At 36.8% G+C, this 27,923-nt stretch overlaps 1 protein-coding gene across 1 annotated transcript; it reads right to left on the bottom strand.

Moving 5' to 3' along the window:
* Nucleotides 1-1,236: 1,236 nt before the first annotated feature.
* On the bottom strand, nt 1,237-27,923 carry SRP72 (signal recognition particle 72). Its single transcript, XM_040238266.1, has 19 exons — nt 27,782-27,923; nt 25,831-25,951; nt 23,718-23,841; nt 22,287-22,430; nt 22,096-22,207; nt 20,561-20,592; nt 19,952-20,076; nt 19,801-19,858; nt 14,984-15,115; nt 13,997-14,125; nt 12,988-13,060; nt 11,367-11,431; nt 10,011-10,106; nt 9,027-9,130; nt 8,811-8,888; nt 7,882-8,019; nt 5,525-5,562; nt 3,981-4,140; nt 1,237-3,273 (listed from the first exon to the last, which is right to left on the bottom strand). Exons 1-19 carry the CDS (start codon nt 27,888-27,890, stop codon nt 3,096-3,098), a joined length of 2,016 nt encoding a protein of 671 aa, XP_040094200.1. The 5' UTR covers nt 27,891-27,923; the 3' UTR covers nt 1,237-3,095.

Below are 27,923 nucleotides of genomic sequence, written 5' to 3'. Positions count from 1 at the left end.
GTGTTGGAGAAGACTCTTGAGAGTTCCTTAGACTGCAAGGAGATCCAACCAGTCCATCCTAAAGGAGATCAGTCCTGGGTGTTCACTGGAAGGACTGATGCTGAAGCTGAAACTCCAATACTTTGGCCACCTCATGTGAAGAGTTGACTCACTGGAAAATACTCTGATGCTGGGAGGGACTGGGGGCAGGAGGAGAAGGGGACAACAGAGGATAAGATGGCTAGATGGCATCACCGACTTAATGGACATGAGTTTGAGTGAACTCCAGGAGTTGGTGATGGACAGGGAGGCCTGGTGTGCTGCAATTCATGGGGTCGCAAAGAGTCAGACATGACTGAGCGACTGAACTGAACTGAAACAAAACTGTTGTTCCCAATGATCAAATGCATAGTAAATTAGATACCCATGGGACTCTGCAAAGGTGGTGTGAGAAGTATACAGATGGTCCTTTTTATTGTTTCATTCAACTGCACTCTTTAGTGAAGGCAATGGCGACCCACTCCAGTATTGTTGCCTGGAGAATCCCATGGACGGAGGAGCCTGGTAGGCTACAGTCCATGGGGTCGCTAAAAGTCAGACATGACTGAGCGACTTCACTTTCATGCATTGGAGAAGGAAATGGCAACCCATTGCAGTATTCTTGCCTGGAGAGTCCCAGGGACAAAAGAGCCTGTTGGGCTGCCATCTATGGGGTCGCACAGAGTCTGACATGACTGACGCGACTTAGCAGCAGCAGCAGCACTCTTTAGTATGGTCCACAATCTAATAAAACTATCTTAATGTGGTAAGCCAACCTTCTTTCATCAGATCCAAGTTTCGAACAGGGTTAAAAGAAACGAATGAACAGGTTTCAGAGAGCTTGTTTTTAAGGTTAGCAGTTTCCGAAGTAGTCTTGGGTGCCATCCGCTAAGCCAGTGCTATTTGTGCAGTGCGAAGCCTGCCCAACAGAGCTCCCGAGTGATCCCCTTCTTCAAAGGCAATAAAGGTGTCAGCTTTTTTTTCCTCAAAAGCCAAAACTTAAAAAATGTTCACTCTTCAATTTGGTTATGTACAGGTATCCAAATGATGAATTTTCAGTGAAAAATTTGTTTTCTCAATACCTTAGTTTAACTTTCTGGCTTTGCAGGAAGGGGCAAGAGGTAATTTTAGATGCTCAGTTTAAAAAATTCTTAGATGTACTAGCAGGATGCCTCTGCAAAATGCCAATACCCCCAAACATCTTAATCTAATCCATACTCACTGCTAGATTCTTTTATTGTAAAATGTGCCACAGTGAATGGATGTAGCCATATTGGTTTTTTATAAATGTACACACACACACATATATACACAAAGTATGTATGTCATGAGTTAAAGACCTGTCCAAAAGAAGAAATAATTACTAGGAAGTTAACATAGGTGTTTACACTTCATTGACAATGACAATTTATTTGAACTGAGATTTCAGCTGCTTAGTACTGATTGATGATAACAACAACTAGCAATTACAATGGCTAAATAGAGAACTGGAAATTTCTCTTGTTGTGCCTTGGGTCAAAATTTTCATTGATGGATAAATTTCACCAAAATTCTGTAACCTAAGAATTGATTATCCTTCACTATAGAAATTTAACAGAATCCTAAAACCATAAATTTACTAACAATTATTTTTGTAGTGGGCTTTATATTCAGAAGGAATAAATATCTGTCACTCTTACCAAAAGACTATTCTGAGAGCTCAAAAAGTATAATGCCATAATAAATCATTCATAGAAGAGGGTCTCTTGTTTAGATGCCACCACAGATTATGTTAAAGAGAAAGGCAGCACCACATTTCTTACTCTGGTAAAGGAGGAAAAACTTTCAAAAAGCCCTGTGAAGTTTTAGCAGGTATGTTTAAACACAGCAGCACTTCATTAACAAGGACAGAGCAATATGATCACAAGAAATACTTATAAGTCTAAACTGAATGCTATCTTGGGCAGCATACAATGAACACTAACTTGGGTAGGCATGCCAGTGTGTCTGCCTCACACTTGTTTAAGAAGAAAGTGACCTGTAAGCAAGGCAAGAACAAAGTGACATTGATATCACGGACTGACTTTCATTACTTTGAGAAAGGTAATGAATGGTCATGCCCCGCAACTAGAAACAGGAGTCATTTGAGATCTATTAATTGGGCCAAACAGTTCTTTCAAGCTTTAATACTGCCGACTCCTCAACTCTGGCACTGATTGCCTCTCTCTGTCGGAAGTCAATGTTCATGCTCCATAAGGGCCATTTAAATCTTTCTGACCAAGAGGGTCCCAATCAATCTGACCTCAGAACAGTGTGTCTAAGTGTCAGCTTCTTGCAACATTGATGTATTTCTCGTGATATCTTCGATAGTGCTAAATTAGCATAATGTTATCATAATTTGAAAATGACATGGGGGCACAAAGAAGTCCTACTTTATATCTCTGTGTGTATATATGTATATACATACACGTACTTTTCATTACCACATATTTTAGTAGCCCATATTCCACTATCACGACAGAATTTCATGAATAATCAAGACATTTAATTTAGTTTTCTTGTGGCCACTCATGTAGTGAAGTGAAAACACCAGTGTATTAATAAGGTCCCTTTTATTACATGCTATTTCTAAGCAGATATTTGGAATGCTCAGAAGACTCCACTTTCAGTCTCCTAAGGCTTCCTAAGACATAAAATGGGACTTGAAGGAACAAGTATCTTTGGACTCCAGTTGAAAACGAAGTAGTTTCTGTTTATATCCTAGGAAACGCTGGATAACATGCCTTGTTTCTGAAACTGAAAACACCACCAGATCAGCACACAAAGAGAAAGGATGCAATGGATATCAAAGTGGGTAAATGCCCAACTGTTCTGCGTCCTCATCATTTGTGCGAAGCAAGGTGGTACAAGTAGGCCAAGTCTGACTAGGCAGAGTTTGAAGGAAGATGCTTTTCTGTTTGATGCACAACAAAATAATTTCATGAACATGTAGGGAGGGGAAAGGGAGCAGCTCTGTGCTTCTTGCTGTGTTACCTTTATTTATGTTCCTTGTGTCACTGAGGCTAGTTTAAAAATGGCCTGCAACAAGACTGTTCTAATCACCAGCCGCCTTTCCCACCTTTCTTCTTTTTCTGTTGCTGTTTCTTTTTTGTTGCTGGAGCCCCAGCGGGTTTCTGGTGTCGTGGGGGTATGATATTACTTGTAGATGTAGACGCTGTGGCTGCACTGCCAGGTCTTGGCGAGGTGGGTGGGCTGCTCACAGTTTTACTGGCATCCCTGAAATCGTCAGATCAGGAAAGTGTTGGTCATTCATACACTCAACAAAGGAAACCACCCCTCACAGTCTCCCATAAGTATTTTTGTTCTCTTTTGGCTGTGCCACCCAGCATGCGAGATCTCGCTTCCCGGCTCAGGGATCGAGCCCACACTCCCTGCAGTGGAAGTGTGGTGCCTTAACCACTGGACCAGGGGGCAAGTCCCCACACATTTTCTTTTAAGGTGTGTTCCTCAACTCCCTGTCCATTTTTCCTTAAATACAATTTTTACTGCTTTTAATTTTGAAATGTAATAGATGGTACATGTCAAATTTTAGAAAGATTAGGAAAAAAAAAAACCTTTTAATGATCTATAATCCTACCATGTAGAAATAAACTCATTTAGTAACATTTTAAATTCTGCTTTCTAGTCAAATTATCTATCTAGATATTTAGTAACTTGAATTACTCAGTATATTTAGTTTCTTTTTGAAGGTAATATAATCCCAACATTTGTAATACAATCCTACAATTCTAGGATTTACAATACAACCAAACCAGAAACAACCCATTTTCTTTCCTTTACATAACCATATTACAAAACATTTATTAAAGGCTATTGGACTATAACTCTCATACTGAAAATATATTTTAAAAATTTCTCACTAATGACCTTGAGTCAATCTGAGAAAGCAGCAGCCTATGCTCAACTGGGGAACAGTGACTTACAGTTCAGAGGAAGCTCCTGCAGTTGCTCCCTGAGTCCCTTTTCCAATCTGATCCTTCTTTTTACCCTTCTTTCTTCCTCGGTAGTAGGAACGTTCACGCATTGGTAACCATCTTTCTGGATCTGGGGTCACTTTTGGGTCGTAATTCTTAGGCAGTTTTCCTGTGTAACAATTAATTGATAAAGAAATGAGAGATCTGTGCATAATGTTTTCAAGACAGTTTGTTTAAACACTGTGTCCAAATTTGTGATTAAACATTAAAACTGAAATAGATTTATCTGAGAAAAGTTTTATTTATATAATCTAGTAGCGGAAGAGGCCTTATTTCTAACCAAAACACAAAATTCAGAAGCCCTAATAATATTTCATAGGTCTATCTGTATAAAAAATTTTTAATTCTCATTTAGTAAAAGATACTTTTCAAAAGAAACAAAACAAGAAAACATTTGAATACTATGTAACTGAATTAATATTCTTAATATAGAATTGGTTTTTGATAATCAATAGGTAAATCATATATAGAAAATGGGCATAGCTGTAATTAGAGTAAGCCTGGAGAAATAAGTCATTAACCATGTGAAAAGATGCTTGACCTCAACTGATTAAAAATAAAAAGGACACAGGAGTTCTCTGGTGTGGTTAGGACTCTTGGCTTTCACAGCCACGGCCCGGGTCATGTTCAGGGAACTGAGTGAGATCCCATAAGCTGTGCAGTACAGCTGAAAAAAAAAAAAAAAAATTTTAAAGGATAAAATATTCTAAGAAGAAGAATTATCCAGTGTTGATGAGACTGTGGGAAACAAACAATACTGGCAGAAGGTGTATACTGGTACATACTGGTACAGTCCTTGTAGAAAGCAATTTAAATGGCAGTACCAGGGCTGGACACAGACCTATGCTGCCCCGGTCAGGTTAACGGGAAAGACTTGCCAAATTCAGGGAGGCTCCCTTTGTCCTTCTGGATAACAAGAATGTGGCCCTATTTCCAATAAACATCTGATTACTTTAATGGGATTCAGTTTTATGTACAGTAGAGGAGAACAGAAAGGTAACAACTACTAGATAAACCAACCTCAATGCTAACCTTCCCCTACACTGTCGGTTTCATAAACAGTCAATTTTCTTATACCAGTTTGATGGAGTTCTACGGTACTTGTAGCCAAAGGCATCCTACTGTGTAAGAGCTTACTGTGTGTCAGGCACTGTTCTAAGAGCTTTTTATATGCAGTATCTTATTTAATCCTATGAGGTATATACTATCATATTTCATCTTACAGATGAAAAACTCAGGAAGGTATGTTAAGAACCTGTTCACAGTCACAGCAAAAGAGCAATGTTACTAGAGCAACAATTTGAATTCAGGCAAACTTTAGAACTGGACTCTTTAAAGTTAGAAATTTAAAATAAATGTTAGCCACAGTCAAATCAAAACTCAATTTCAAAGATATGAGAGGACAAGTTTATGTCTGAAGATTTCTATGTAAGGCTAACCTTAAGCTTTTATTTTATAGAAAGAAATCTAAAGATTAAAAAAAAAAGGCTTACCCTTCTTTTTTTTCTTCTTTTTTTTCAAATCTCCCTGTCTACAAAGAGAAGAAAAATCATTATCACTGTGATAAAATAATTACAGAGCATTAAGCATGTGCAAAAGACTGAGCTAGGTACTTTATCATGAAGAAGTTTAAGATGTGGTGTCACCACACCAAAGCTAATGAAACAGTTTGGATATTTATTCAGGTTAAATTTAATCAAGCGTCAAATACTGTAGTTTTTGGAAGGTGCTTTAGAAAATGGGTGACAACTGTTTTCACAGAAGAAATACAATTTACCCTAGCACATATTAAATCTGTGCAAAAAGAAATTTGTACAAGCACAAATATCTACAGTTCTGTGGTAAATCACTTTATATTTGGCAAAACTAGTAAATAGGTAATTAAAATCTTTGCCAGAAGAATATGCACAAGTATCATACAGGCAAAGAATATTTCTGGGAGGATATGCAAGGCAAGTTAACATCAGCTGTGGCCTTGGGTGGGAAAAGGGCAGACAGGAATTTGTCTCTCTACAAATTGTACTCCACAACTGCATCTGCGATTTCCCAAAGAGTCTCTGCATTTCTTACTTCTTTGCTATTGCTCACATTTTGCCTATCTCATCCTCATCTTCCTCTAGAGTCAACACAGTCACCTCCTCCATGAAGCCTTTCTTAAACTCCCACTGTTCCCAGGAAGGACTGACTATTTCCTGTGGTGTACTGCTCTAGCCTGCACAATGATAGCACATGCAACCTTTATTTTCAATTGCTGCTTATTTCTTTCTTCTAGACTGAAGTTCTTTTGAGGGCAAGGACAATGATTTATTTTCTGTCAGCAACACAATATAACTTCAAAAGAAATTAATCCTTTTTATCAAAAAGTCAACATAAAGTAAAAAAAAAAAAAGCATTAATAATGCCTAATGAAAATACTGTGCTGAAACTGAGTCAATGAACATTTTAGTAACTAAGGGAAAATACAAAGAAGATTAAAGGATTAGAAAAGAACTGTATGTTCTTACTAATTACCCAGCCCTGTTTTGAAAAAGAAAAAACAAACAAACAAAAAAAACCCCGAAAATAGTTAAAAAGGCATTATATGAAAATTCCCCAAGATCTGGTTTGAATTTATTTTGGAGTTCTTGATAAGGCTTGAAATTGGGACAATGATTCAACGAAATCTACAACAATATTATCACTGAGACGCCAATTCCTTATTTAACTTTTAAGTTAAAAAGGAGAACGCATGTACACCTGTGGTGGATTCATGTCAACCTATGCCAAAACCAATACAGAATTGTAAAGTAAAAATTAAAAATAAATAAATAAATTAATTAAAAAAAAAAAAAAAGGAACAAGTACAGGGCTCATAATGAGGTCACTCATATACTGTTGCTGATACATATTTTTTTAAGTTATGAAAAATCATATTTTAAGTCATTCAAAAGAGAAAAGACTGAAAATTTATGAAAGTCACAAAATTGGGAAAGTGGTATATCTCTTTCATTCTCTATCCTGAGTCAAAAACAGAATCTTAAGGGAACATTTTGTTTAGTAGGCCTCTGCTATTTTTGAGATGACAATGTATGGGAACAAGTAAAAAATCAGAATTTGACTTCTTATAAGTTACCGAAGCTGGCTAATGTTTCCTCCTAATCAGCAAAATAAACCTCATCTGAACTTTGGTTTCAAATTCTAAATAATACACTAAATGTACATCAATAACCCACAGGTAAATAAATGTTAAGTCGGGCACATCTAGTCTATGGAACACTATGCATGTGTTAGTCGCTCTGTCATGTCTGACTCTTTGTGACCTGCCAGGCTCTGTCCATGGAATTCTCCAGGCAAGAATACTGGAGTGTGTAGCCATCCCCTTCTTTAGGGGATCATCTCAACCCAAGGACTGAACCTGGTTCTCCTGCACTGCAAGCAAATTCTTTACCATCTGAGCCACCAGGGAAGCCCCAGTACTATGCACAAAAAGAATAAAATATGTCTACATTGAGAATATGGAAAAATCTCTAAGACTTATTAAAGAAAGTTCAAAAACAGTTTAATACAATATAACCCAGTTTCTATAAAAAAACAGAAAAGAATCCAATCTAAGAAAAGTATTCCAAGATCACTTTCATGTGTAAACACAAAGAAAAATATCTGGATGTATACACACTAAATTAGTACTAGAGGTAAATGCTGGGTGGGGAAGGGGGATGGGTAACAAGGACAAAAAGCTGGGCACAGCAAAGGAGAAAAGAAACAAAAGGGACTTTAACTTTATTCACATGGAATTTTTATAAGAATGCATTTATTATCCCTTATATAACTTAAAGTTGGCATTAGTGAATATTATAATAAAACACATTACCCTTGCTCCTTTGGTTGATTGTCTCCAGTAACTTTTCCACCCTTCTTCCGAACGTATGTAGCACCAGGAGAATTTTCAAGAGCCTCAACATCTACTTTTAGAGACATACTATCCGATGAGGGCAAGTGTTTACTAAGACTATGACAGAACAAGAGTTTGTTCAGGAAGACAATATATATATATACTTTTATATTTTGCCAATGTATCTATGCCAGTAGGAAAACAGTCTTTTCTTGGGTTCCCTTCATCAACAACATATTAAGTCTTCTATAGAATAACAAGTCAGCAGATCATAAGGTCAATTATAGATACTATATTGTGAAAGGAGAACTTGAGAAAGGAGTCATAATCATTTATTCCTTAACTTGGTAATGTACTTCAAAGTGGTGGCTTAATAAAAACTCTATTCCAAAACAGTTATCATGCTTATAAAACAGATCTGCTCACTGCAAAGGTTTAGACTTGTGGCTGGTTAGCATCCACCATCCCCACGTTGATTTTGGGATCACCCATACTGGAGTAACACACAGGGTCCAAACTCAGCCAATCAGGGCACTAAACCCTCTCTTACATCAGTAACTGAGATGGGCAAGTGACCTAAGAGCATTAATCAGAATGCTATCTCAGAATCATATGCAACCACCTAATAAAATATGCTTTTTCTTATTTTTTCCCTACTCTACTTGAACCTGGAGATATATAAGCTGCATCTTGCTGACTGCATTTTTGCTTATGAATCAAACTGTATCCCATTTGAATATTACTGTATTTTTAGGGCACAGTGATCAATAAATTCTCATTTTGCTTTTACTAGTTAGAAGAGGGGTTTTGTTTGTTGAAATTTATAACAAAAAGACCCTGGTCAAAACAGGTAAGGGAAGAGATCTAGTGCACTACTTGAGAGAGGTCTGGAACAATCAAAAGGATACGCTTTTGCCTTCTCAGGATCTACAAGTGAGTAAGCAGAAATAAGCTGTGCCAGGGTATGAATATCTTTCGGATTTTGTCTAAAAGAAGAAATAAGAAAAAGTCACTAAACAGTCTATAAAACTGGAGAAAGTAATATAAATAAGCAAAGTAACTCCCACATGTCAAATAAGAGCAATAAAACTTGGATTTCTATACTTCCACCCTTCAAAGCTTACTTCCATAGCTGTTCTAGGTCACTAATTGCCTCCTTCTTCCGCCCATATTTGAGTTTGAAGTTTGCAGCTTCCCTTATCAAGGACAAATGAGCAGGAGATTTGGGCTACAGGTTCAATAAAGAAAGAAGAAAAAGTTTAAACTACATATCTAGCAAGGCAATGAAGTTTTTATTCACTAGATCTTTAAAATGGACCTATCCATTAGATTTCTCATCTTAATTTTTTTTGAATACACAAAATAACACACACACACACACACACACACACACACACACACACACAGTGGGACAGATAAATTAGTACAAGTGAAGACCAATTTAAGAATTTGGGATACAATCCATCTCCATCTAAACTGTCTTGTCTACAACTAGAAGTATTACTACATAATCAAATCTTAAGTTTTTCACTATAGTTCTCAAAAATTAATTTAACATAATACTTCCTAGAACACTGATCTCTCTTCACTGCTAACAGTATTCATGTCACCTGTGTGTATGTACACCTGTGTGTATTAGATATTGCTATGCAGAGACCCATACTGGAAAAAACAAAGATGTTCCTATTAGAGATACACAATCATTCATGTACCGCTGTTCTATCCATTACTACCATCCATGGGCTCTACTTTAGCGGCTCTACTCTAGACAGCCACTAAAGATGAACTCTCTTATATGCAGTCATGTATAATCACTATCTTATTTCTTGAGATTACAGACAAAAACACACATACATACACTCAGGAAGGAGCTTCAGAAAATATAACCGTGCTTTTTTTAAAAAAAATTTATTTTGCAGCCATTTCTTACTTCTAATAACTTTATTTGGACCTGGTATACTTAAAAACTGAATGACAGTCTAATAGCATTCCACTTTTTAAACAGTGAGTTGAAATGTTTCAATTTGCCTTAAGTATGAAATCATTACTACAGCTTTTTATTCTTATGCAAAAATGTACCCTTGTAACATTTTACTCCATTTATTTACCTGATGGTTTTGATACCACTGGATGGCTTGTGTAAAGACTTCAATGGCACTGTCAATATCTTCCTCATGGCTGTACATCGTCACTAATGCAGACACCTACCCAGCCAAAGGTATAAGTGAGTGAACAGAATTCCTCTGTCTCTCTCAGAATAAACTTTTTGAAAATGAGTAACATTAAAGAAAGAGCAAATAAAGGTTGGTAGGCTCTCTGCTAGTACCCAATCCATCGTAAAAATTGCTAGCACATAACTAGAAACATCAAGAACAATAGGGCTTTCCAAATACAAAGGTGGTTACCTATTAAAAAAAAAAACCTCCTCTAAGGCTAGTGGACAAATGGTTTGTTACCAGTCCACAACAAGGTAAATACAGAAGTTGATAATAAGCACTTAGAAAATTAGTTTATATAGTATAAGACATTGCCAAGACATTCAAGACATGATCATGGAAATAAATGCACTAGCATGGTTAAACTCCCATGATAAGCCATATAAAACCAGTGAAAGCTTGCCTAGTGTGCTGGAGGGACAGCAAGGAGGCTTGTGAAACTGGAGTGGAGTAAAGGGGAAGCAGCAATAGGAGATGAGGACAAAAAGGAAGCAGAAACAAAAAGCTGTATCATTCGGAAAAATCAATAAAATCAATAAACCTCTGGCTAGACTAATTAGAAAAAAAGATAACAGAAACAAAATATCCTGCAGATATTAAAGATTATCTTCAGCCACATATTATATTTGATTCTAACATAAAGTAATCACAGTCCAGTCTTAAATTAAGATTCTTCAAGAGAAAACACTACTATAATACTATTATACATTTACTGAGTGCTATCTGTAAACAAGCTGTGCTGGAGAATGAAACTGTCCCTGTACAATAAATGCACATACCACCACTACAGAATTAATCTTTACTTTGAAACAGATGTCTTCACAGCTATACTAGTGATCTAAACCTGTGATGCTTTAATAATCAGAGAACTAAAACCTAAATTTGTTGGTCACTATTACCAAATTGCTTTAACTCAAAAGAAATCAAAAGTGAAGACATGATAAAATAATAGGCTAAGAAATTCCCTATATATGGTCTTAGATTATTTAAGGCTGGCTTTCAGTGGTAATACAAGGCCTAAGTAGTTCCTGACACATTTGATTTAATAATAAATCAATGCACAGCAGAGCATAAAATGAAATTAAATTTACACCAGAAAGCTATTATTTTAAATACTACTTCTATATTATGAATATATATAAAAAAAGGCAGAAACTAAAGTGAAAACAAAGAAATATCGGATACACCGTGAACTTATATTAATGCCATTACTTTTTCAGTCTTAAAATATTTTAGTTATAAACTCACCATGCCTGGTTTATGCTTTAACTCCTCTATGCTTCTCAATATCAAACATGCTTTGGAAATATTACCTTAAGAGAACAAAAACAAAATCAGCATCACATTGAAGAAAGCATCTCATGGAGAAAAAAAGAAAACAGAGAATTTAAGAGTCTTATTTTAGAACATCTCTAAATACTCAAGCTTCGGGGCCTTGGAAATAATGTATTCTATCAATACTTACTCAGTTTGCCAACAAAGGAAATTAAACCCTAAAGAAACAACATACTTTGCTTATGCCCACAAAGTTAATGACAGAACTGCTATCTGAAAGGTCTCCCAACTCTCAGCCTGTTGAATTCATTTTTCTCTTTGCAGAGGGTAACTTAAAGGTAGGAGTCCTTCCGTAAAGGCCTTGAAACTGTTACTGCAGGTATGAGCGCAATGGACAGTAGTCCTACAATGTTGAAACGCTATTTTTCTATTCATTGCAAACCTCAATAAGTTAAACTTTCCACAAAACAAAAACCATGATACATTCACTCTCAGTAATTAGTATGATAAATTATCTTTACAAAAATAAAACGGAAAACTGGGTGAGAAAAGAAGATTAAAGGGGAAAGCAAGAAAAAGAAGAAAGAGAGGTGGGAAAAGGAAAAAGAAACAAAAGATTAACATAAGAAATTTGAGAAAAGGGAAGCTGGTCTCAACCTGCTTTTCATTATTATTACCCTACTAAGAAGACTTTTTAGACATTTTTTCCCCTAACTGCCAACTCCCCTCTCTTCTACCCATAAAATTTTCATTCTAGCCATCATAATATCCAAAAGATTTTTTCAATCCTCTGCTCCCACCAAACCAATCATCCTCCCCTTGAGAATACACCTCCTGGTTTATGGCCGGCACCAGAGCTGTCTGACAGCAGTCTGCCAGAATTTTCTGTGATGATGGAAACATCTTCCATCTGTGCAGTCCAACCAGCCACATGTGGGTACAAAACTTATGAAATGTGGTCAACACAACTGAGGAACTGAATTTTAAACATTGTCTAATTTTACTTTAAACTTAAACATGGATAGTGGCTACCAAATAGAGACAACACAGCTCTAGACTCTCACTCAACATTGGTTCAAAATCATAAACAAAAAAACTACTAGTTTTCTTTTAAGATTCAAAAATGTTAAGTTCTCATTAAACTTCTTTGCCTCTTTTCTACCAGAGATATGGGTTATAAAGTATAAAAGAAGAATAAAGGACTAAATAAGAAATTTTGAAAACTAGGATGCAAAGTCACACTTATTTCATGCAAACACTACCACATGATAGACATAAGCATTTCTATACCAGACATCCATATCCAGGAAATTTAAGTATAGAACAGATGAATTCTTTGCTTCTACAGACTTTCAAGGCATAGTTTGAGAAACATTCTAACAATTTAGGAATTAACCCAAGAAAAGGCCTACTAAACTCACTACTACATCTGTTGGAGCTCATACAATCTAGCTTCGTATTTGGAACAGCATTATGCTTCACCATGACGCAAAAATTTTAAAAATCACATAGTCTACAAATACTTCAGAATCATTCCAACCATATATTTCCGTTAACATGATTATTTTGATCATGATGAAATAATCATGACTACCTTGGGAAATTTTCAGCTGTGCCATGGTCAGCTTAATTTCAGCAGCGTTTTCTGGATGCTGATCTGAATAGTCCTAAATAGTTGGGGAAGAGGGGGAAATCACATTTAATTTATACAACTAAGTGTACATATTCTAACTGCTTATTTCAGCCTTATTAAATTTTAAATCTAGCTTTAGAATATTAAATTTCTTATTTCAGAACAAATGTTTAAATTTGAAAAAATTTTATTCGATACCCACTTGGCTTCAAAATTATGCTCTTGGCTTCAAAATTATTAAGTAAGTGCAATAACATCAAGTTTCTAAGAAGTCACCAGCAGAAAAATAATTAAGATTACTATACAGATTTTTTTTAAAAAATACTAAAAAAAAAAAATTATGACTCTTAACTCCTTATCCTTGTTCAGCAACATTTCCCCTGAAGATGGTCCTAATTTTACACTATCCAATTTTCCTATGTGGTCTACTCTCAGGAAATTCAATGCGGTTTATCACTTCATTCTGGTTAATTAAAAATCAAGTCAGTATTTCTGTAATTGATGTTTTGGATCGGGACTTTAATTAGAGAATACATTATTGGTATTTTAAATCTAAAACAAACCATTGTGCGTGTGTATGCGTTAGTCGCTCAGTTGTGTCCGACTCTTTGAGACCCCATGGACTGTAGCCCACCAGGCTCCTTTGTCCATGGGATGCTCCAGGCAAAAATACTGGAGTGGGTTGCCATTTCCTTCTCCATTAACAAATCATTAACTACTGTTAAATTGATCTCCAAATAAAAAGTATTCTTCATAGTTTATGGCAAACATTTACTAATGCAAACTTATATAAAGAAAGCTGCAGCCTAAGAATTAATTGAAGTGACACTCTGGCATGTATCTAGTGGTATATTATCAATACTTACTCATTTTCCCATGAAATTTATAAGGCTTACATTATTATAACATAATGAAAATGAAAAAGGCTGCAGCCATCTGACATCTCATGAAAAACTCAGAATTCTTTTACCTGAAGCAGCTCTATTGCTTTTGTGTGCTGCTTTTCACGGCAGAGCTGGGCAGCTTGGATCAACACAGGAAGGAGACGTTCAGGACTTTGCGACTGTAAACTGGCAGATATTTTGCGACACTGTTCTGCCTAAAAAACAATATTTCACACCCCACCCCACCATAAGCTGGTTAATTAAATCAAACATTAAGTGAATGACCAAAGGGAAAAGCATAGGGGAGGTGGAAGGAAATCAGTTGAAACAAAATCGTAGGTGAAGAACCACTTAGGTCGAGAGAGGTGGTTTATAGTAGCCTCAGTTTTTTCTTATTGAAAAAAGATTTCCATTTACTGAATATAAACTATAGGTTCTGAAAGCATTTAGGAAAAATAAGTCCTAAATATTCATTTGGATGCTTAAATTCCAGAATTTTGTTTAAACACACATACATACCAAGTGTCACCCTTTGCTTCAAAGCAACAAAATGTATAGGTATTTCTTGCTAAAGTATTTAAAACAATATGACTCAGCTCTAAATAATGAAAACGTTACTGCTTCTCAGCCCACTGAAAACTCCTGCTCTAGAAGAGTACAAAATCATAACTTAATTAGAATTTACACACATGAGAATTAGAATCGACCTCATTTATAGCTTGAGGTGATTATGCACAAACTATAATGAAAGATGGCTCTTAAATCTATAGTCATGACCAGCACCTTTGATTTTTCCCTTAATTTAGAGAAATTAGAAATAAGGTAATGAGAAAATTATCTCATTTACAGCTGTGAACAGTGTCTTCTTCTTAGAAGCCACCAACTGCACACCTTTACAAAGAATTGGGCAAATTACTTATTTAACAGTTAAAATCTATGATACATGACATTCTGAACTATGCATGAATTAAACACAAAAAAAGGAAAATACAGACTGGACTGATACACCCATTATGGATCATGTACCGTACTCCAAAAGGTTTAGTCAGGGGGACCAGAGCTCTGTTACCTACCTGATTTGTGTACATAGCAAGTAAAGCTTTGTTAAATTCTATAGCTTGCAGTTGTTTCTTAGAAAGCTTAAACTCCACTCCTTCTGCATTGGTTAATTTCACTTTCTTCTTGGAGTCAAAGACATTTTGGTCCTGACAAAGAAAAGATCACTCATCATTAACAACAATCTTAAGACTTCAACTCTTTCAACACTCCAAGGCCTTATTTTACGTTAACACAACAAGAGAGCTTGGAAGATAATATACTTGGTTGGAGTGCCTATGCTACTATGATGCATATAAATTTGGCTTGAGTTCTTGGTTTTATCTTTCCACTATTAATGGCCAGTTTTTAGCATTTTGATTAAAAGTGCAGAGGGACTGCACAAGTCTTACAGTGAAAATCAGGACTACAAAGATACCTAAATTTGTAATTTCTACAAACTATCTTAAGAATTTAGATGACCGATGAGTAACGTAATTTACTCCTTTTTGACATACTGTCATACATAAACAAATGGAATGGATGGATGCGAGAGTTGGACTGTGAAGAAGTCTGAGCACCGAAGAACTGATGCTTTTGAACTGTGGTGTTGGAGAAGACTCTTGAGAGTCCCTTGGGCTGCAAGGAGATCCAACAGTCCATTCTAGAGGAGATCAGTCTTGGGTGTTCTTTGGAAGGAATGATGCTGAAGCTGAAACTCCAGTACTTTGGCCACCTCACGCGGAGAGCTGACTCATTGGAAAAGACTCTGATGCTGCGAGGGATTGGGGGCAGGAGGAGAAGGGGACGACAGAGGATGAGATGGCTGGATGGCATCACTGACTCAATGGACATGAGTCTGAGTAAACTCCGGGAGATGGTGATGGACAGGGAAGCCTGGCGTGCTGCGATTCATGGGGTCGCAAAGAGTCAGACACGACTGAGCAACTGAACTGAAGAATGGAAGGGACTAAGTCATGCTGCACCCTGAGAAGGACAACCAGACCTCTGAGTGTCTACTAGCATAGCATTCTAGCTTTGTTAAATATTTGCAAATATGTATTACCACTGTGCTTTTAAAACCAAGTTTTCTACTAACGACTAAAAGGAGGCAAAGAAGAAATCTAATATAAATTTTACTTTTTGAGGGTGAAGCTTCAATCCAATGTGAAATTATTTTAAACATACAGTAAGAAACATATAAATCCTTAAGAAACTATATTTCTAGTTGTTACTCTTATCTCACTATTTTAATACTTAAATTCACCATGCATGCCACTGCCAGATTTCTCTTAACCTTTGCCATCATGGCACTTAATAAAATTTTATATTTTCTGAGGACTCCCACAACTTGATCATCAATAAATCTAACCTTTTTTGAAACTAGCTAGCGTGTATGTATCTTTTGCTCTCACTGTCCCCTCAGAAGTCATTTGCATATGTTTAGGCATGGGAAATGCTTAACCTTCAAATCATATCCCTCCTGCAAGGCTCTGCTCAAATTAGCCAACTCAGAGATCTTCTTTTCTCACCAAATACCGCAGTTACAAAGTATCTGACTAGAAATTTAAATGTGCACAATTTTTTTGAACACTAGAATGAGATTTTTAATATTACATGATTAAGACCATGCTTCATATTTATTTTGCATTACCTAATGGATTCAGCATATTAAAAAGCAGAGACATTACTCTGTCAACAAAGGTCTGTCTAGTCAAAGCTATGGTTTTTCCAGTGGTCATGTATGGATGTGAGAGTTGGACTATAAAGAAAGCTCAGTGCTGAAGAATTGATGCTTTTGAACTGTGGTGTTGGAGAAGACTCTTGAGGGTCCCTTGGACTGCAAGGAGATCCAAGCAGTCCATCCTAAAGGAGATCAGTCCTGGGTGTTCATTGGAAGGACTGATGTTGAAGCTGAAACTCCAATACTTTGGCCACCTGATGCAAACAGTTGACTCATTTGAAAAGACCCTGATGCTGGGAGGGACTGGGGGCAGGAGGAGAAGGGGATGACAGAGGATGAGATGGCTGGATGGCATCACCAACTCAATGGACATGGGTTTGGATAGACTCTGGGAGTTGGTGATAGACAGGGAGGCCTGGCGTGCTGTGGTACATGGGGTCACAAAGGGTCAGACATGACTGAGCGACTGAACTGAACTGAATGGATTCAGCAATACACTGAAGAAAAATTCAGAAATGTTGACTGAAGAAAAATCCAGTATATAAATATATTTACTAGGTTGGTGCAAAAGTAATTTTGGTTTTGTATTATTGAACTTTGAGAGCCTTGAAGATGAGGAGCACAGTGGCCGGCTACTGGAAGTTGACAACAGCCAACTGGGAGGATCATTGAAGCTGACTCACTTCCAACTGCACGAGAAGTTGCCCAAGAACTCAATGCCCACCCTTCTATGGTTATTTGGCATTTGAAGCAAATTGGAAAGGTGGAAAAGCTCAATAAGTGGGGGTCTCATGAGCTGACTGAAAATCAAAAAAATCGTCACTTTAAAGTGTTATTTTCTTATTCTACAAAACAACGAACTATTTCTCGATTGGATCGTGAAATATAACAAAAAGCGGATTTTATACAACAAGCAGCAATGACCAGCTCAGTGGTTGGACCAAGAAGCACCAAGCACTTCCCAAAGTCAAACTTACACCCCAAAAAGGGTCATAGTCACTGTTTGGTGGTTTGCTTCTGGTCTGATCCACTACAGCTCTCTGAATCCAAGTGAAACCATTACATCTGAGAAGTATGCTCAGCAAATTGATGAGATGCACAGAAATCTGCAACGTCTGCAGCCAGCATTGGTCAACAGGAAAGGCTCAATTCTTCTCTGTGTTAATGCCTGACCACACATTGTATAACCAATGCTTCAAAAGTTGAACGAACTCGGCTACAATGTTTTGCCTCATCCATCATATTCATCTGGCCTCCAGCTGACTAACACTTCTTCAAGAATCTCAACCACTTTTTGCAGGAAAACGCTTCCACAACCAGTAAGCAGGATGCAGAAAATGCTTTTCCAAGAATTCATCAAATCCCAAAGCATGAATTTTTATGCTATAGGAATTATTTCTCGATGGCAAAAATGTGTTGACTGTAATGGTCCCTATTAATAAAGATGTGTTTGAGCCTAGTTATAAGGATTTAAAATTCAGGGTCTGAAACTGTAATTACTTTTGCACTAATCTAATGGATTGAGATATTTAGCACTTCACACACACTCCTCCCCACTATTTATATATCAGTTAAAAACAATTTGTCCTCACTAGCATTCCATGGACGGAGAAGCCTGGTAGGCTGCAGTCCACGGGGTCGCTAAGAGTTGGGCACAACTGACTGACTTCCCTTTCACTTTTCACTTTCATGCATTGGAGAAGGAAATGGCAACCTGCTCCAGTACTCTTGCCTAGAGAATCCCAGGGACAGAGGAGCCTGTTGGGCTGCCGTCTATGGGGTCGCACAGAGTCGGACGTGACTGAAGCGACTTAGCAGCAGCAGCAGCAGCATTTCAAATTGTTCATGAACGTAAGCAGGTAGATCTTGCTGCTAAGAATCAAATGCCAGCATCAACTTCTGGAAACCTACACCATGACAATGGCCTGCAACACCCTGTAATTATTACCTTTCAATGCCACTATCCTACATATGCGAACCCTCTGAATCTCTGCCAAATGAGGTGAGAGATACCATACATGGCTAGAAAGAGAGCACTTTGGAGTCAGAGACTAGAATCTGAATCCAAGTTCTACTTCTTATTGGCTGTGATCTTATACAAATCATTTAAATCCTTTTAGCCTCAGATTATACTTCTATAAATTGGAGACAAGTACTGTCACCTAAAAAGATAACTGTGAGGATGAAATAAGCTGGCGCTTGGAAAATCACACAGCCTACCAAAAGAAACCAACTGTTACTTTTCTAATTTTCTATTGACTTGAATTTCAAATCTGAACTTGAAGTATCTTCTCATTAAAACAATATTCCAAAAGGTGTTTAATCTGACTCACACAGTACTCATTAGGATTGTTTGTATACATGCTTGTCATATTTTACTCAGGGCTTGGATTGAGGAGAGCGATGGAGAAAGAGAGAAAACCTGCCCATGGCTCTTCTCCCTCAAAACAGAAACCACTGGAAAGACAAAAACTATAAACAGAAAACTTGCCTTCAGACTTACTAGATGAAGAAATCAAAGTCCAAACAATTTACTTCTCTAACAACTATTCTCCATATAATAATGGGAAATATTATTATAGTTATACTAACATAATAATAATTATATAGAATATGATAATTCTAATAAATAATGGGAAAAGGGTAAGATTTTAAAGTCCAGTGTATATAGCTACAAAATAGTTCTATTATTTGAACACACCTTGCAGAATCATTATGAGAGTTAAATAATACTCTCCACTGTGATTTTTTGGGCTTCCCAGATAGCTCAGTTGGTAAAGAATCCACCTGCAATGCAGGAGATCCCAGTTCGATTCCTGGGTCGGGAAGATCCAATGGAGAAGGGATAGGCTACCCACTCCAGTATTCCTGGGCTTCTCTTGTGGCTCAGCTGGTAAAGAATCCACCTGCAATGCGGGAGACCTGGGTTCGATCCCTGCATTGGGAAGATCCTCTAGAGAAGGGAAAGGCTACCCACTCCAGTATTCTGGCCTGGAGAATTCCATGGGGTCGCAAAGAGTAGGACATGACTGAGCAACTTTCACTCACTCACTCATTGTGATTTTGCTGCAACGGGACTTTGTCATGGAAAAGCCTATCCTAGAACAAGGCTGGGGTAATATGCTTCTAGTGTTAAGACGTAAGTTTAGGGAAACCACGGATAGTCCATACCTTGTTAATTGTAATGATGTTATTTGCAATCACAGCTAGCAATGCCACATCTGTTGGTCTGTGAACAAAAAGTAACAGTCAAAAAGGAAGAGACCTTTTAAAAGAAACCTTATCCCCTATAAAAGACACTTCATTTTTATAACTCACTTACTTTAATTTTATTATCTGGTTGTAAAGTTGCAAAGCCTCCTCTGTACGACCCTGAAGCTGCAGAATATAGGCCATCTGCCCATGAATGATGGCCAGTTCTGCCTGGGGATCTTCTTCAGTCCCATCCTAAGCAAAAAAAGAAAATTTTTTTTCCCCATAAGTTCTCCAAATTGATCCACATATTCTAAAGACTATATAAACAGAAAGAAAATATATACTTTTCAGGAATTTTCCTATAGAGTCAGTTTTGTTAAATTTAGGAATTGCCATCAAAACAGGGAAGCTTAAATGAGAATGGCAAAAAGAAAGATTCTGGAAGAACATGGTAACAAATTCAGGAATACTATTCACTGATCATTTTTTCTTTAAAACCTAAGAATTAATTTATATTTATATGAATTTAAAATGAAATGCATAAGGCATATAAAATTTTTGTATTATAATTTCTCACCCTAAGAGATTCCATCAAATAAGATCCCAGAGGGTTTCTGTGATTCCTATTTAATGAATCAGCATCATTTTAAAGTCAATAAATACTACAAAGAAGTCTACTACAAATTTATATTAGCTACAGTATAATATCTGGGCTTAACCATAGTGGAATACTTACAGAGTCTTCTGAAAATGAACGACGGCAGAGATCTATAAGAAAAAATGTTTTCAAAATTAACATTGCTGGGTAACTCTCATTTCTTTCATGTTCCAATGAGCAAAAACAAAATTCTTAGGCAGAAGATTTAAGATAATTTTGATAACAAGCACATTTGAGATTTATCATTAACATCAAACACATTACATAAATATCAATCCTTGATTATTCTTGCTCTTTGGCATTTTCTTCACTTGTAATCCCTGTTAAAATTTTTTTAAGGGAATTAAAAATCTATAAATGCAACAAACGTTGACTGCAAAATATCAGTTATAGAAAAGTATAAAGACAATACTCCTGCCACCCAGAAGTAATTACTCTGCAGCATTTCAGTTATTTTTTTGAATGTAAATGCACAGTTGCATTTTTAAATGAAAGTGGGATATTCTACTATTTTGAAACCTCCCTTCCCCCATTAATATACTATGGACATCTTTATAACACATCTACATTATTACTTTTAATATGAATACTGTTAATGACCACATGGTAATCTATTCTATGGTTATAATGAAACTACCTAGTCCTCTAATAGGACAAAAACGCATGTTTCTTAATTTTTGTTCTTATGAACATTCATACACATATATATATATGAATGTATCCAGTTTTACCTTAAATTTCTAGAAATGAAATTCTTAGATTAAAGGGTATGCAAATTTCAAAATCTGCTACACCGCCTCAAACTGCCCACTGCAAAGCCTCTACTACTTTTATATTCAAACCTCAAACTATGTATGAGGGTGTCCTCCATACCACTTCAACCCTAGGTATGATCCAGAAATCATAATTCTTACACACAGTTTTTGCCTCATGGTGCTCTAATCTTGGCCCTTATTTTAACCATCAGTATTAATAAACCAGACCCTATTTCACCTTTTTTTCCTTCCTATCATTCACTGCAGTTCTACAACATCACTTTTCACAGCTTCCAAGGAATATGTATGCAGAAGCAAGTTGAAATATTTCAGGAGTTGAGACCAGTCATTAAGTTCTCTAATAAATTATTTTCTTTTTCTAGTAACAGCTTTCAAGTATATAGGTACTGTATACAGAAACATACTAAGTGGAGTGAAAATGTGCTTGAATAGTATTATCAATGCACAAATATAGTGTATACTCAGGCACACACACAGGCACATTATACTGTTACTGTACTTGTGTACTTAATACCAATAATAATTATAACATTTTCCAAATGTTTATTAACTCTGTTAACTTGCATTTAAAATTCATAGCAACTTGTTCAAAAACCTACTACTCAAACTTAGGTTTTGGTGTGGTTGAATATGGACAAGTAGACTGGTTTAAGGATAAGAAACCAAGAGAGAGACACAGTCAGAATAACAAGTGAAGGCTAGATGGATTCTGAGAAATTTCTACTGCATCAATAATTTCCACTTAAAAACGTCCCAGAAACCAAATGTAGGTTTTGGAAATACTTTGCAAAGGTATATGCATGTTACATTTACATATAATTTTAAAAAGTGTCCAACCTTCAGCTTTTTGGAGAATTCTCATCGCCTGGCTCAGCTGGCCTTGTCCTATAAGAGCACACGCAGTATTGTAGCATAGCTCATGTGTGCCTTCTTGGAGACCCAAGTTCTCCTGCCACAGAGCAAAACATCAGTTAAATACCAGACAGGAAAAACGTTTCATGACGGTATGCACATACAGAGATACTCACTGGAACCACTTTTTCCCAGTTGCTTTGAGCTGCAACAACTGCTGAAAGATTTGTTTTTCTCTCCTCATCATAATCATCTTGGGAGTTTCGGACAAGATCTCTATATACAGCCAGGCATTCATCATAGCGTTCTAACCGGTATAACTGAAGAGATAAATAGCAGATCAAAAATCAGAGAAGACAAGTATTGTGTTATATCCATAACCCCATATAAACCCTTTTTGGAACTGTTATATAAGAAACCTAATTCAACATAATGTGGGAAATTAACTGTTTTTCCTTTACAATTTTTCAATTAGTTCTGCATGCTACTAATACTTCCCCAAAGTTACTTGCAATGAATCTCTACTATACTGCATATTTGTAGGCATGATTCACTGAGAAAAGCCATTGTATCAACTCCCATCTTGAGGTTAGGTAAGTGTCTAAGTGGGTTGTAAAAGAAAATCATTCTGTAGAAATCAACCTTGCTACCTAAGTCTGACTCAACAATAAAAAAAAAATTTCCCAGAAGATTACTAAGCGCTAGTAAACAGGAATAAAATTAGATGTTAACACAAGGGCTTACTATTTCTAGGGGTTCATTATACTTCATCTTCATTACCCCTTCCCAGAAACCAACTATTGTATTGGGTAGTATCAAGTGTACACAATATAATTCTTGCTTATTCCATTCAAGTTGTTTTCAAAGGGCAGTGAGAACTGCCACTCTGGGTCAATTAGTCTACCATGTATGCAAAGACGGGTACCCTTTATCAATACCAAAATGCAGGCATTCACCCTAAACTAACCCAGCTTACATGAAAAGTGTTTTATGGACCTATAATTCATAAATGTGCCCACATTTTTCTTTGTTAAACTAACACTACCTTTTAGGGACAATATATAATATAACATTATTTGCCCTAAACTGACATTTTAAAAAATTTTAAGAGGGTTTTGCTAGTTCTAGTATAACATTTGTTTTCTTATCATAAATAACCCTATAGGCTTATTTGTATGTCTCAAAACTCGTTGAAAATAAGGTATTTCCAGAGATTTCATGAACCATCTGAATTCATCCAAATTCTTATTCATTATGATTTTCTTCATTTTACACTTAGAATAAAATACCAGTTAAAAACTATAAAGACTACTTCAAAACTATAGTATATAAACTTACTGGTCTTCATCTTTCCAACTACAAAGTTCAAATTTCATAGGATAGTTCTTAATTTCCCAACTATCCCGAGGAAGTCATTTGTTCATAGAACACTATACATGCAGTTGCTCATACGAAGATCAAGAAGAGGGAATATGTTGAATTGGTTTGGTGGCAAGTTTAATGGAGCATCAGGATGGGCTGGGGTTCCTCATCCCCACTCCCTGCTCTAGGCAGAATCTCGTTCATTTAGGATGACTGTCAAACAGGGATTTTAACGCAGTAATTACCACTTGTCCATAAAGCTCCTTTAGTTTGTCTGTCTGCTGGTTGGCACTTTCTATTGTCTTCAAGGCATTCTCAATTCTGTTCAGCCTATACTCACAGTATGCCTTCTCAAAGGAAAGAGAGTTACTGAAAAAGCAAAAACCAATATGTGATTATTAGCTAACACTGCAGAGCACCCACTATAAGCCAGATCCTACTCTAAGCACACTTGATACATATTAAGTTATTTAATCATTAATAAGATGACAAACGCTAGTGACTTGTCTAAAATCAGACAGCTTAAAAGTGATAGAAAATACTACATTCATTTCCCTAGGCTCTCTTGTTTTCATGGATATTCTTACTAGAATTACTGGCCTTTTGAAACAAATATATAAGAATAAAATTCTGAATTAGCTAAAAACTGTTTTAGATATAAAGACAATCTCAACATTGTTTTAAATGTATTGTTATACAAGTTTCTTAAATCGATTAATCAAATAATAAGCCATAAAATGGTTTTAACTTGTTAAAGAGTAATTAGCAAAGAAAAAGTAACTAGAAATCTTAAAAGAGCACAGCACTTGTAACCAAATAACTGGTAAACACACAACTACAGAAAACACTCCTTATGCACATAGACTTAAGAATTCATCTACATGAATGTCACACATGAAACTCATTTTGAAGTTTCAACCATAATATATGAGGAAAAAACCAATATCAAGCAGATGGCAATATCCTTTACTCACTAGACTTAACAAAATACTATTTGAAAACTTCCCCCCCTCACAAAATCACCCAAAATCAAAACACTGAATTTTAGTATAAACATGTTTATTAGAGGAAAACAGGATACCTTTTATTGGGGCTTCCTTTGATAACCCTTTTACTTTTAATAAAGTCTAAAATTTTTTTTTAATCTATAATACATGCAGTTGGCCCCAGTAAAAAAAAACAAAAAGGTATGCACTGAAAGGTTTTACTTCCACTGTTATTCAAATCTACTATGCTCCCCTCACCTCCTACAAGTGACTATTTTTATTTATTGCTTCTGCATCAAGTGTCTGTCTTTGCAAATACAAAAAAAATACACATAGAAATTCTTATATCCTTATACAAAAGGAAGTATACAATACACTGTTGTGTACCTTATAAACATTAAAGAATAAATATGATACAACCTGCATTTCAATACACATTTCATTTGGGGCTTAGGCATAACTAATAAAAAATGAAATTATAGTAACAATTTAGAATTTAGGTTCACATTTCATGAAATGAAAAATGAAATAACAATAAAAAACTGCTGGATTTCCCTGGTGGTACAGTGCATAAGAATCCACCTGCCAATGCAGGAGGATTCAGGTTTCATCGATCCCGAGTCCTGTAACTAAGATCCCACATGAGCTGCAACTACTGAAGCCCACACATCCTGGAAGCTGCCCGCTGCAACTCCTGAAGTCTGTGTGCCTACAACCCGTGCTCTGCAAAAAGAGAAGCCACCACAAGGAAAAGCCCACACTCTGCAATGCAGAGTAGTCACTGTTGGCTGCAGCTAGAGAAAGCTTGCACAGCAACAAAGATCCAGCGCAACCCCAAAATAATAATAAACAGAAATAAATTAAAAACGACTATATATTCTAAAGACTGCTAAAGAACTCTGAAAGATCTTGGCCTAATATCATACTCACCTAAACAGTTCTCAAAGGAGACAGGCACAGAGGTCAGGCTAAGACTGCCAAACCATCCTAGAGACCTTGACTTACACATACCTACCCTACGTGTTCTGCCCTCCTCTGTCCCCCACCCCTTTGTTCAAATTAAACTTCTGCTGAATTGCTCTCCCTACATCCTTCAAGAACTCTTGTGACTCTTATTTATGGCCCATGCCCCCCAGAGTTTCCCTTCTTCTTCCCTTCCCTTCAAAGGGAAGACAGGTGTAAAGAAAAGGCTCCTTAAGGCATGATAGAAGGTTACTACTGCTCCTTCCAGTTTCAGAAACACCACTGGGAAGCAAGAGGTAAAAAGAGGAAAGGAAGGAAAAAGGTAAAAAAATCACTGAATAATGGGGGAAAACATGAAAATGGTTATAGCTGTGGTAAACGTGCACAAACAACTAATTAAATCACTTACTTGGCAAACACTTTGGTGTGAGTGTTGATGACATTCAAGGCTTCCTTGAAACTTCCATTCTGGATAAGGCATACCACTTTACAGTGCAGGGCAGTAACATCATCTTTGTTGATCTGCAGTACTAGAGAGCAATTTTAGGGAAGCAATTTTTAAATCCATTTGCTTTGCACATTTCCACCTAAGGAAGCTACAACACCAATTTTACTGCAGCAGAAATGATTGGACAAAATATTTTTTAAATGGCTGATCTTTAAGTTAAGAAGTGACAATAAGGAGAGCTAGTTAGCCTTTCCAGTGAGATAGCTTCTCAAGATGCATGTAAAAAAAAGTACAGTGAAATAAAGAATGAAGCTATTTTCTATTGCTTTTTCATCTTGGGACACATGGTATATCCTACATATTTCATTACTTCACAGGGAAAGAAAAAAGTTCACATAGAACTTAGCAGCAAATGACAAGTTTGATTATAAGTTTGTGACTAACTGTTTTGAGGTCTTGGGCAAGTCATTTGACTGCCAAATGTCAACTTACTGGTTGCAAAATGAGTATGAAAGCATTACCTATTTTACAAGGTTTTAAAGAAAATTACATGAGAATACTCTGTATAAATAAATAGTTTGTATATTGTAAAATATATAATTTATTTGGCTGGCAATATTTCCAAACACCATTCAAAATTTCCCTTTTCGGCTAATATAACTAAATCAGAAATACAAGGAAGAATTCAGTTGGCCAAGTGTCAATGCTAAAGAGCTGTTCAATGTCAAAATGACTAGGATCACTCCTCGTGCTTTTGGGCAACTATAGGAATTCAACTCCCAGTCTAAGAATCAGAGTATTTTCTATCAGTTAAGAAAATATATACTGGAGAACAAACTGACAGCCCTTGCTGATTAAAGAATGCCTGCAAAACACTACAGTGCTGATTAATATTGGTTGCAGGCCTAGCCAAAGGCCAAAGTTAATTCAAAACAAGTTTAAGAATCAAATAATGCTCATTAGTAGCTATTTTCCTCAATGTGTGAAATCATAAAAAGTGCACTGTGGGCATAATCACTTCTTTTACATTAACTCAGCAATAGGTTATTGAAAATCCATACTTGTATGTTACAGAAACACCTTGTGTGTTATTACTGCTTTGAACAGTCAAATTCTGTCCAGGTAATTACATTTCCAAACCGAACAAATACAGGCAATATCTTCAGTAAATAATTTAGCAAGACAGAGAGCATTAAAAAGCATGGCTATATTACAGTTAGGTAGTAAATGATAAAAGAATATAATGAATTGAACGTCACATCGAAGACAGTTTACTCGAAAAACGAGCAGTTACTGGACAAAAAACAATACACCTTTCTTTTTTGCAACATTTCAAATGTTAGTGCTTTCACACACACATTTTCTTGTCTAGGACGCTGGAGGGATTCTATCTGTGGAATGACAGGCCTAACATCCAGATCCAGCCCTTTCCTCTACCCTGAGTCTGTACAGCTTCCACTTCGTCAGCACTAGCTTCCAAATTACGTGTCCCAGGCAGGTTCCTCCCCCGCGCTGCGGCCCAAAAGAAAAAGCTCCCTTAGCAATACTGTCTTGATCACTCCACTACAAGGAAAGCGAAAAGAAGGCAAGGTGGAGTATTTGCGAAATAAGGCGTGAAATCAACGGAGTAAAATAAAAACAGTTTACAGAAGACATTGGGAGCTGCGGTCTCTTTAAATCCCTCCCTCGCTTCTCGCTGGGGGGAGCTAAAGAGGGAAGCACACGTGGCTCTAAGCCACCCAGGACCCAGAGCGGGCCGGGCTGAACAAATGGACGGCGACCCCCGCCGGCTGGACGTTCCGGCCCTAGAGGGCGGCTGGGGTCTCCTCTCCCCGTATCTTCTCGGAGACGGTCGCGCGCGTCGCAAGGGGGCTGCATCCTCCCACCCGCCCGACGCTATGCGGACACTTACTCTTGTTGACGGTTTTGAGAGCGCGCGTGAAGTCACCGTTCTGGCCATAACGGTTCACTTCACTCCAAAGCGCAGGCACCGAAACCCCCCCACTGCCGCCGCTCGCCATCTTGGAGGAGAGGCGAGCCGACCTCTGCCCCGG

This window comes from Oryx dammah, unplaced genomic scaffold, assembly GCF_014754425.2.
Source record: "Oryx dammah isolate SB20612 unplaced genomic scaffold, SCBI_Odam_1.1 HiC_scaffold_3, whole genome shotgun sequence".
Lineage (NCBI taxonomy): Eukaryota > Metazoa > Chordata > Mammalia > Artiodactyla > Bovidae > Oryx > Oryx dammah.
Note: the sequence above shows the minus strand (reverse complement) of the source record. Positions and strands in the feature narration are given on the sequence as shown.

Bases quoted from the DNA above. Each gene is read 5' to 3' on its own strand.
- SRP72 (XM_040238266.1), bottom strand. From the start codon at position 27,890: ATGGCGAGCGGCGGCAGTGGGGGGGTTTCGGTGCCTGCGCTTTGGAGT. The intron at 25,952-27,781 runs GTAAGTGTCCGC...ATTGCTCTCTAG, and splicing joins TCTCAAAACCGTCAACAAGA to TACTGCAGATCAACAAAGAT. The intron at 14,126-14,983 runs GTAGGTAACAGA...ATTGTTTTTTAG, and splicing joins TTGCTATGTACACAAATCAG to GCAGAACAGTGTCGCAAAAT.